Here is an 11,324-nt window from a genome sequence, read left to right on the forward strand (position 1 = left end):
CAAGGCCTGGCGTGACAGGAAGGCCAAAGGTTGGCCAGGCCCCAGGGGTTGAGGGGAGCTGCCAGGGCCGCCACCAGCGGCCACCAGACACAGCCAGCCTTCGTCTGCCTCCTGCAGGGGCCCCCTGGAGACATGGGCTTCAAAGGCATCCAGGGCCCTCGGGGGCCTCCTGGCTTGATGGTGAGTCCCCGCCCTCCCTCTCCCACTGAGGACAGTGGCCCAGGTCTAAGGCTGGCCAGCCATCAGCTGGGTGGACACATGTCTTCTTCCTGCTCCTTCAGTCCTGAGCCCTGCTCTGCCCACAGTCTTCCCTCCCGCTTCCACACCTTTGCCTCTACCGCCCCTACCGGCTGGGCTGCCGTCCTTCTGCCCGTCACCTCCCTTCCCCTCCCTTCCCCCACTCTTGTAGCCCACCCCAAGGAACATAGGAGGGGTTCAGGAGGTGCATGGCCCGGCTCCTGCTTGAGGAGGTCTCCACTCTGTCCCCTGGGGACGCTCTCTGTCCCTGTGACTGTTCCCCAGTCCCTGGGACGAGGGCACACAATCCTTTTTCTCTCCTTTAGGGAAAAGAAGGCATCATTGGGCCCCTTGGGACCTTGGGACCTTCAGGACGCCCGGTATGTGCAGGAGGTTGACCAAAGACCGCTCCTTCCCCTTCCCTTCCTGGTTCCAGACTGTCTCAGCAACCTGGAGCTGGCTTGAGCCTTGGGCCTCTATTTCCCAGTCTGGGAAATGGGGCTTCCCCCTGAGCCCTCTCCCACTGGGCTATGGTTTGTTTATTGCAGGGTCCAAAGGGCGACAAAGGCAGCCAAGGGAACTTGGTGAGTGGATGGGCTGGGGGGCCATGCGGCGGGGGCAGGGGGGGGTGGGGGGAGTTTCGTGGTATATGGGTGTGGCTCAGCTGGCATCTCTTAACCCTCCCTTCCTGCTTGTGTCTCCATCCAGGGATTGCAAGGTCCGAGGGTGAGTGGGCTGGGGTGTGAGGGCTGCTGGGGGCTGGGGCACGGCGTGGGACTGGGCAGGCACTCCGTATTCCCTCTGCACCCATCGATGCCAGGGCTGCCGATGCGCCTGGGTTGTAGGTCTGCTCCGGGAGACTCCGGGTGGGGGAAGATGGGAGGCGTTTGACCAAGGCCTCACTGTTCTCCTCTTCTCCCAGGGTCCTCCAGGCCCCAGAGGGCGACCTGGCCCGCCGGTAGGTCACCACTACTGCATGCTCGGCACACGTTGAACTCTGGAGCAGGAGGTGGGGTCCCTTTGAATGAGACCCAGGGGTTTGCTGGCAGGCACTTGTCGTGGCCCTAACCTTACAGACTCGCAAGCTGCTTGTACTGCACAGACTCTTAGGAGAGTGTAGGCCACCCTGGTGGGGCCCCCAGGGAAGCAGACATCAGCTTGGTGGGTCCTCCCACGCCCAACTGCCCCTCCAGTGTCCTGACAGCCCCCAAGGGTCCAGCCCCCGTCAAACGCTGACCCAGCCTCTTCTTTTGCAGGGGCCTCCAGGGAGCCCCGTCCGCTTTGTAAGTTGGAGAACTTTTCCTTTCGTCTGCTTGGGTAAGGCCTGGGGAGGGGCTAGTTTGGCAGCTGACCCCTCTCTGGCCATGGTGGCTAGAACCCTAAGCTGCCCCTGGGCGTGCCTGTGTCCTTTAGTCACTCCCTGTTGGACCCAGGGTTCTGAAGCAGCAGAAAGAACCCTGGGCTGGGAGGCAGGAAACCCGGATTTTAGCTGGGACGAGCCCCTGGCCATGGACCCAGGAAGACACCCCACCCGCCGGGCTCCTGGGTCCTGTTGGTGCTCTCACACCAATCAGCTGATGGCTGAGGATTCTTTCCCGTCAGATCCTGAGTCCAGAGAGGGAGCAGACCGGGGCCCTGTGTCCTTCCCTGCTAGGGACTGCGGCCCGTCTGGAGGCGCGGCCCCCTCCCAAGCCCTCTGACACTCCCATCCCCGGGTTGCTGCTGCGCTGATTGACTGTTAGAATCAGGCCCTGACGATGGCCCAGGAAGGGGCCAAGAGGAAAGAGTGGGAACCCTCGGGTCACAGGCCACTTAGAATCTCTGGTCCTTCTCATCTCGGCTTCTCACTGGCCCCCCTACAGCACCCACAACAGTGGAATGGCAGCTGGGCTTCTCCCTGGATCCTTCCCCAAATCTTTCTCATCAATGAGGAAGCCAGCGAAGGAGAGTGATGAGGTCCAGGGAAAACCCTGTCCCTCTAAAAAATGGAAAAGTAGAGGATTTCGAATTTTTTCTACTAACCCAACTGGCTGAGTGCTTGTTCCAGGCCAGACACCATCAGGGGTGCTTTCCGTGTATTCACTCATTTATTCCTCTCACCAGTTCCTTGTTAGTCCCAACAGGAGAGAACTGGGGCAGAGAGGTGAAGCAACATGCCCTAGATTATGCGGCAAATAAGGAGCAGAGCTGGGATTTGAACTTGAGAAGCACTACCTCCAGAGTCCCAGCTCCGGACCCCAATCCTGGGCTTCGCTCGCTGTCAGATTCTGTCCCTTGCTGTTTTCACAGCAAGACTGCAGCTTCTGGCGAGCCTGGTGTGAGGGTTGGAGCCCCAAGTACGTTAGACGGTCACAGCATAAGCTGAAGGAGGCACGAGGGATGGGAATACAGAGAGGGCACTGTAGCCGGCCTGGGCGCGGAGCACTAGGGGAGTTCCCACTGCGACTGCCATCTGTAGGACATGTGTCAACCAGCACTGCTGACAATAGGGACTAGATGATTGTTTGCTGGGAGTGACTGTCCTGTGCACTGTAGGACATTTAGCTGCATCCCTGGTTTCTACCCACTCGATGCCAGTAACACCCCCGCCTCCCGGTTTGACAGCGATAACTGTCTCCAGGCATTGCCAGATGTCCACTAGGGGGGCAACATCAGCCCTGGCTGAGAACCACTGGCGTAGCAGTTAGCCCGCCAGATGGAGCTCTGGGGAGGGAGGAAGAGTTCCGGGCATTCCGAGGAACGTGTGCAAAGGCCCTGCGGCTAGACAGATCATGGTGTTTAGGAACTTAGAAGTGTGGTAGCATGTTATGCACAGACTAGATGTGGGAGAGAGGAGAGAGGAGGGCCAGGGACCACAGCCCTCAAGCCAGGTCTTGTAACCACGCTGAAGAGTTTGAACTTAATCCTAAGGGCGATGGAGAACTGTTGAAGTGCCTGCAGGAAGGGAGTGGAGGCTCTGGCTCTGTTTGCAGAGGATGTGTGACTTGGCCAGGACCCTGCGGGGGAAGGTGGGGCCAGAGAGCGCCTGCTCAGGCCCTGGGGCTCCTGCCTGGGGGGCCGGGGGGGCCAGGATGCACACCCTGTCTTCTTCTCCCTGCACAGCAACAAGATGACCTTGGGGCAGCTTTCCAGACGTGGATGGACACTAGTGGAGCACTGAGAGCAGAGGTACGGCCAGGACCCCTGCCCGCTGGGAACCCTTCCTGGGGAGACACAGAAATAATGGCCCGCGTGTGGCCAAGGCCCCCATGCATGTGGCCTGCACCGAGAGCGTTTCAAACCCCTGGATGGCATCTCACAACCACAGATGGGGGAGGGCTGCCGTTGAGGCTCAGAGCAGGTGGAGGCACGTCCACAGTCCCAGGACCAGCCCCGGAGCCCTCTTTGCGTTCCTGAAAAGCCCTCTCAGGGTGTCCGAGTTCTTGCTGGCCTGAGTCAGGATGAGATGCTCAGCGGGCCCAGAGCCCACAGCAGCTCCCCACGGGTCAGTCCCACGGTCGCCAGGCGCAGGAAGCTCCCGGTCATCCGCCAGGGCCCTGGCCTGTGGTCACCTCAGCTCCAAGACTCCAGGCTGAGAAGGCTGCCGTTGCCCTCTAGTCAAACTTGAACACCTGCCAAGAGTGCCCTTTGCTGCCTTGCCTCCTTCCCAAGATGGGGAACCCCACCCCACCCCACCCCACCCCACCCCACCCAGCTCAGACCTCCGACACGCATTTCCGTATGTTCCCTGAGCTGGATGCCCGGAACGCTGCTGTCCAGCCTGCTTTCTCAGGGCTCACAGTCCAGAGGGCAGGGCAGTACGGCGAGCCCATTATCTTCCCCCCACGGGGGTAGGGGGTCTGTGGGAAGACCTCCAGCAACCCCTTCATTCCCCAGGGCTCTGCGCACATGCCTGCCTTGCTCACGGGCATCTGCCCAGCCTGCGCCTGGTGCCGGGCTGCCCTCCCCTCCCCTCAGGCCTCTAAGCCCCAGTGGCGGCAGCATCCCCCTGTCCATCCCTGGACCCCGGTTTCTTTATCCAAGCAGAGCAGACCCGACCCCTGCCCCAGCCATGCTCCTGGGGGCTCAGAGATGTCCCCCAAGTATCGACAACTTGGGGCTGTGAAGGCTCAGACCCTGGGCTGAGCCAGGACCTCGAGAAGCCCATGGCCACACTCTCTCCTCACAACAGGTTTACAGCCACCCGGACCGGCTGGTGCTGGACCAGGGAGGGGAGATATTTAAAACCTTACACTACCTCAGCAACCTCATCCAGAGCATCAAGACTCCCCTGGGCACCAAAGAGAACCCCGCCCGGGTCTGCCGGGACCTCATGGACTGTGAGCAGAAGATGGCAGACGGTACGAGGGCCTGGGAGTCTGGAGAGAGGAGGTCCTGCCCCGGGGGTGGCGTGGGACAGGGACAGAGGGGTTCCAGGAGGAGTGGGGGGAGATGGAGCTTTGACCCACCCAGGCCAAGTTTCTGTTCTCAGAGAGACAGGCACATGATCAGTCATTTATTCGCTCAACCAACAGTCACTGAGCCCCGATGTGCCCTGTGCTCCCTGGGGGCAGGGTATAGTGGGAAGCCCCGAGGAGTGGTTCTGCCCTTCCAGACCCCACAGACTGTCAGGCTGGGGGCAGCCGTTTCAGTGCAATGAGACCAGAGCTGCGGCAGAAAAAGCCCCCACGGGCCAGGAGAGGGTGGGAATTGGGGGCCCTCCGCACCTCATCCAACTCTTTTCTCTCTGTGTGAGCTGACGTGGTCTGTGGAAGGGCCAGGGCTTTGGCGGCAGACAGAGCTGAGTTTGAATGTCAGTCCTGTGAGCCGGGCCAGGCACTGCCCTGCCGTAGCCAGTCTTCCCCTCGCTGCACTCGAAGCTGGTCCAGAGGCCAGCTGTCCTCTTTCAGCTGCAGTACCTTTGCTCCCTCAGACGCCCAGTGGGGAAACGAGATGCCTGCAGAGGGGTGGCAGCCCTGACCCCGCCCCTCTGGCCAGCCCTAGGAGGATCACTAGCCTAAGGGGAGAAACCATTCCCCTCAATCATTCCTACATCCCTTGGGCAAGTGGCTCAGCCTCTCCACCTCAGTTGTCCCCTGTGTAAAGCCGACATTTCCTGATAGCCACCTGTCAAGTGCCTGGCTGCGTGATGCTCTCGGGGCTCTGTCAGAGGTGAGCTCTGCTCAGAGATCTGTGGCCTACAGAACCCCTTTCTGCTCCCGCCCCCCACACCCTGACTTCGTATCCAACTGGGGTTCAGGGATCACAAGATGTGGGGCCTACCTGCAGAACCAGGCGATGGGCTTCTTCCCACCTGCATACACCAGCACCCCATTGCTCCCTGCAGGGACCTACTGGGTAGACCCGAACCTGGGCTGCTCGTCCGACACCATCGAAGTCTCCTGCAACTTCACGCATGGTGGGCAGACATGTCTCAAGCCCATCACAGCCTCCAAGGTACCCAGCTGCTCCCTGCCCCCCCCCCCCACTGGCTGGCCCTCTCTACCCCCACCCTGCCCTGGGCCACAGCCCGTGCATGGCCTTGGGGAAGTCATCTCCTATTTCTGAACTTTAGTGTCTTCATCTGTAAAATGGGGATGAATTGTTCTAAGCCCAAACCTCATTGACTTGTATGATGCTGAAGTTTCTTCAGATAGGACTTTCTGCCTAATCCCTGAAACAGTGTAGTTGGGCAAGCTGGCCTGGCTTGGAGAGCCGTGAGCCCTCAGCACCAAATAAGTGAGTGTGCCGCTCCCCTGGGTCACACCGCCAGAATGGTGTGTGCAAACAGTGAGTGAGTGTTCACTGCCCGCTTACCAGGTGCCCATCTCTGGGCTGAGAATTTTAGGTGGCTCAGGGCACCTCCACCAGAAGCCAAGGCAGGCAGTGGCAGTGAGATGTGACCAATCTCCTGCCCAGAGCGCCCCGCAGGGCACCGTGGGTCTGCACTTACAGCAGCTCCTGCACGTGGGACGCTTCCCGCCACGGTGAGAAGAGCAGCCTGGCTGCAGGGGAGGCAGGGGTCCCGTGCACCTTGCATCCCGTCCAACAGCCTTGCTGGGGAGGCTCTGGGAGGTGCCTTGTGCTGACCATTTCAGACCCAGAGTTTGAGAATCTCTGAGCAAAGCAGCTGGTCAACAGTTTAAGTCCTTACCACGTGCCAGGTGCTGGGATTCAACACAAAGCACGGTGGCCTTGCCACTGCTTCCGCAGCCAGAGCTCACGGTCTAGCAGGCCCTTCCCCCTCTGAGCCTGAGGGTTGACGGCCACGTGCAAACCCACCTGGCAGAGGGGTGAGGCCAGAGCTGGCACCTGGGTGGGCAGTGTGAGTGTCCCTCTGAGTCACCGCCCCCATGGGGGACAACGAACCACTGTTTTGTGCCGGTCTCAATCTGTCAATAACCAATGTTGGGGTTGGGCCAGCCCACGTGGTTTTTATTGTGATTGCAAGATGCCCTTGGGCAATAACTTACCGGGAAACTTTAGGAAAAACAAATATTCCTTACTTACAGGACTGGAAATTACTTTGCCATGTACAATGTGTACTTTTTGCCCAAATTTTTGAGGGAAAAATAAGGATGCACATTACGCATGGGTATAATGATTGTGCACCATGCGTATAATAGTGGATAGAATAATCCCACGTATAATGGTCACCAAAATTAGGGTGCGCATTATACACGGGAGCACATGGCGCGTGGGGAAAAACGGTGCATAGCACACACCGGGGGCTGCACCGGAAGGTCCCAGGAGCCTGGGGTTTGTGGGCTCATGCCATTGGTGAATTTAAAACATAATGGCAGGAATTTAAAGCACAGGAAGAGGAAGGGCAAGTGACTCAAATGGTCAGTCACTGAAAGCAGCCAAGATCTTTAAAACAAAGGAGCCGCAGTGAGGGGAGGAGGTCCCGTGGCTCTTTATCTAGTCCCGAGGCTGGCACTGTGTCCATCGGAGATGCCGCCTTTGAAGCGGGTCGGATCAAAGCAGAAGCCAGGTCCTCGGGTCACAGAACTAGAGAAACCCCAACTGCAGGGCTCACACTAGAGCCACTGAAGTCACAAACCTGGTCCTGTTGTATGTTGTCAGGTCTGGCCTTTCCACCCCAACCCACCCCTCAGGGCTCTGGGGACTTAGAAAGGACAGGAGGGCCCTTCCCATTTCCTCTCAGTCTTGGGCAAGGTCCTGTTCCTCCCTGGGCCTCGGGGTCCCAGCTCAGCCCCACTGACCCCAGCCCCCTACAAGGGCGGTGGTGTGTGGATAAGATCGCTTCGGGACCCTTGCAGCTCTGACCCTGGAGGCGGGCAGGCCTCGGTTCTTTCCCTTCTGTGTTGCTCCATGGCTGTGGACCAGCTCATACAGACCCCGGTTTCCCTGTGTGGAAGCATGGCTGGGGAGGGCTCCCAGGAAGGAACCTACCCCCGCACCCCCGAGAGCGGTGGGCAGCCACCCCAGCCGTGGCCCCACTGCGTGTCTCCTTCACAGGTTGAGTTTGCCGTCAGCCGGGTACAGATGAACTTTCTGCACCTGCTGAGTTCTGAGGTGACGCAGCATATCACCATCCACTGCCTTAACGTGGCCGTGTGGCAGGAGGGCGCCGGGCAGACCCCCGCCAAGCAGGCTGTCCGCTTCCGGGCATGGAACGGGCAGATCTTTGAAGCTGGGGGCCAGTTCAGGCCGGAAGTGTCCATGGATGGCTGCAAGGTAACTTTTGGGGCCCTTCCCAGACGCCCCCCCACACACACACACAAGTGGAAAACCAAATTTTTATTATCAAATTGCCTGTCACAATTTTTTGCTATAATATATTAGTATGGTACATATAATGTTTACATGTGTGTAATATGGATTATAACAGTTTTATGAAATTGCTTTTATTCACTTTCCTCTTTGGGAAACTCCTGAGGGAAGAGCTGGGCTGGTAACAAGTTTACAGGCTGGAGGTACGGCCCTTATTTGCAAGGCCGCCTATGGGAGGATGCCCTTCTACTTTCTGCCCCCAGCCTGGCCAGGCTCATTTCTCCTCTTACCATTTTTGGTTATTTTCAAATGCCTAAAACAGGGTAGGTTGTTGGGGAAGAGAGAGACAGAAAGAAAAAAAAACACACACACACAAAACCATATCACAATATCAAACAAAACTGGTAATACACAGTGTTAGTGAGGATGTGGGGAAACCGACACGCTCACCCCGAGCTGTTTTGAAAACTGTTTCCGCAGCCTCGTAAAGGCACCTATGCTTCGATCCAGCAAATCTACTTCCAGAATCTGTCCTGTAAAACTAAGGGTGTGCACAGAAGCGGGGCACAGTGGTGGTCATTACAGCGTTACGCATCAGAACAAACATAGTAGGAGCCATCCAAACAGACAGGCCCAGGTCATGGCCGTGGTGAAATACTGCGTCCAGATGGGGACGGGCCTGGAGCGGGTGTGCCTCTGGCTAACGTGTAGTGTGTGGGTTCTCGACTCCGTGCAGGAAAGATTTCTCAGTGTGCGTCCAGGTGATTTTGAGAGGACGTTTGTCACAGCTGGGGACAGTGAAACCAAGGGAGGGCTTAGGGCCGAAGAAGCAACAGGAGAGCGCCTCAGCAGGGCTGCCTTGGCTCATGGAGAAATAAAAGTCTCCGTGACAGAAGTAAGCCGAGGTGGGGCTGCTGTTAGCTCACCGGAAAGTGAGAGAAAAGCGGGGAGACAGGTGCAGGCTGTAAGCCCAGGATGGGCATGGTGGCTGCTGCCGCCCGCTGCTCCCCTGGTTGCGAGGTTCGTGGTGTCCCGTAGAATTTAGGAGAAAGAGAGCTAACGTACAAGGTGTGGGCGTGCCCCAGCGAGACTTTGTCTGGAGGCTGTTTATCTTTATCAGAGGAGGTCTCAGGGGGCGGGCCTTAATAGAGTATTCATCAGCACACCTGAACAGGTGTGTCCTTAGATATGATGTGTTGATTCATCAAAATGTGAGTATAGAGGGGTCAGGGCTATTTTCTGGTTAGTTTTATTTTTTTTAAATGTTACTGTTGATACTGTTACAGACGTCCCCCATTTTCTTCCCCTTCCCCCCTCCACTAAGCCCCCAGCGCCCCCAGCCGCCTCCACCACACTGTTGTCTGGGTCCGTGGGCTGTGCACACGTGCATGTGTGCCCTTCGGCTAATCTCTTCCGCTCCCCCCCACCCCTCCCCTCTGAGAGTGACGGTCTGTTCCACGTTTCCATGCCTCTGGCCTCATTTTGTTTGTCAGTTTACTTTGTTTATTAGAGTCCCCGTATGAGTGAGATCCCATGGTAGGAACAAAGGTAACCAAAGAGGTATATTTAAAGAACTTCACTAAAGAGGGACTGGGACCAAGGCCTGTCTGCCCCCAGACGCTCTGATGTGTAGACCATTTGCTCCTAAGTGTCCTTGGTTAGGGAAGATCATTTTTTTTTTAAGATTTTATTTATTTTTTAGAGAGGGAAGGGAGGGAGAGAGAGAGAGAGAGAAACATCAATGTGCGGTTGCTGGGGATCATGGCCTGCAACCCAGGCATGTGCCCTGACTGGGAATCGAACCTACGACACTTTGGTTCACAGCCCGTGCTCAATACACTGAGCTACGCCAACCAGGGCGGGAAGATCAATTCTTGTGATTCATCAGCTGGCTGTAAATTGCTCAAATCGTTTGGTTTTGTTTGGTTATTTTGCCTCAGTTTCTCTTATTCCACTTGCCAAGGAGTCTCCCTCGCTTCTTACCACCCTGCCTCAAGGCCACGTGCCGGATAGACACTGCGAGGGCAGATGCCGGGGAAACGCACATGATGCATGACGAGGACCCTGAGGGGTAAACGCGTCCCCTTGTCCTTCTCCTCTCAGGTCCAGGATGGCCGCTGGCATCAGACGCTCTTTACCTTCCGGACCCAGGACCCCCAGCAGCTGCCCATTGTCAGCGTGGACAACCTCCCCCCTGCCTCATCAGGGAAGCAGTACCGCCTGGAAGTTGGACCTGCATGCTTCCTCTGACCTCTGACCTCCTGGCTCCTCTAGGTCTCCAGGGAGAGGGAAGAGGAGAAGCAGGGGGCAAAAGGAGGGTACTGAGGGGCAGGTGGGTCCAGGAGAGGCAGCTCATCTGCCCGAGGATCCTAGGGCCGGCCTCAGATGTTGCCTGCCTGGTAGAAGTGGCTGGAGGGGGTGGGGTAGCAGAGACTGGGGTGACCCCAGCACACAGCTCCAAAGACCAACCCAAGAGCTGGCCCGAGCAAGCTGGGCCTGTCTCCCGCCTGAGCCCCGTGGCCTGTCTCCCCACTCCGTGGCCACCCCCTCCCCTCCCCAGCTTCCTGCCCAAGCAAGAGCCCCACGTTCCAGCCAGCCTGAGGGAAGGGGGCAGCCGGTCCCTGCCAGGGAGCTTTGATGTGCAATATTAGAGAGGAGACATGAAAAAAGGAGAAAAGGAAAGAAAGAACTATATATATTTTTTATTTAAACAAACACAAAGAAGGTGCGTTACTATTTTTTTTCACCTGGGAAGGAGGTGAGAGGGTGAGAAAGAGCAGCTGGGGCAGGGAGCAGAGGCAGCCGAGGGCAGGGCGAGGGGACCCTCCGGCTGGGGGCGCGACGTTCGCTACCTCCCACTGTGAAATCGCTGGTGCTCGCAATTGTCTCTTAGTGTATGTGATTTTTTTTTAAGGAAACAAAAACCCTATTTAAGATTCTGAAGGTGCTACCATTTTTGCCGCAGAACTCTGAAGAAACATTTTGATGTGGGCTATCCCCCACGGTTCTCTCTCTCCTCCAAATGACAAAGTTTGGAGAATTTTTTCATTTTCCTAGCATCACTCTTGTGCTGATCAGGTCATCTGCTAAGAAGCGGGAAGGAGAGGGAAGAAAAGGAAAAAAAAAAAAAGCAAAGCAAAAAAAAAAAAAAAGCCTGCCAGAAACAGTAGTAAGTAAGATTTATCTTTTAACTTATGGACTTTGAAATGTGTGTCCTCTTCAGGCAGGGGGAGGCCTGAGCACGAAGGATCTTGACTGGGCCCTTCACAGTCCTGGAGGGGAGCTAGGCTTGTCCTGGAGAGGGTGCAGTCTAGACTGGGGAGTCCTGGGAGAAGCCTTGACCTTGAAGAAACCAGTCAGGAGAGCAGCAG

At 57.1% G+C, this 11,324-nt stretch overlaps 1 protein-coding gene across 4 annotated transcripts in view; it reads left to right on the forward strand.

Annotated features, from left to right (window-relative positions):
* COL27A1 (collagen type XXVII alpha 1 chain) overlaps positions 1-11,106 on the forward strand; it is a 130,298-nt gene extending 119,192 nt beyond the window's left edge. For 3 of the 4 annotated variants that reach the window (XM_036022114.1, XM_028513371.2, XM_036022115.1), the window contains 11 exons: positions 118-180; positions 564-617; positions 786-821; positions 946-963; positions 1,160-1,195; positions 1,494-1,520; positions 3,340-3,405; positions 4,409-4,577; positions 5,564-5,673; positions 7,699-7,917; positions 10,057-11,106. In XM_036022114.1, coding sequence (XP_035878007.1) covers positions 118-180; positions 564-617; positions 786-821; positions 946-963; positions 1,160-1,195; positions 1,494-1,520; positions 3,340-3,405; positions 4,409-4,577; positions 5,564-5,673; positions 7,699-7,917; positions 10,057-10,203 — 945 coding nt within the window. In that variant the 3' untranslated portion in view covers positions 10,204-11,106. Of the gene's footprint in view, positions 1-117; positions 181-563; positions 618-785; positions 822-945; positions 964-1,159; positions 1,196-1,493; positions 1,521-3,339; positions 3,406-4,408; positions 4,578-5,563; positions 5,674-7,698; positions 7,918-10,056 lie in introns of those variants that run through there. The other variant, XR_004902319.1, reaches the window with a different exon arrangement.
* Positions 11,107-11,324: the final 218 nt, after the last annotated feature.

Source organism: Phyllostomus discolor, chromosome 3 (assembly GCF_004126475.2).
Source record: "Phyllostomus discolor isolate MPI-MPIP mPhyDis1 chromosome 3, mPhyDis1.pri.v3, whole genome shotgun sequence".
In the NCBI taxonomy this organism is placed as follows: domain Eukaryota; kingdom Metazoa; phylum Chordata; class Mammalia; order Chiroptera; family Phyllostomidae; genus Phyllostomus; species Phyllostomus discolor.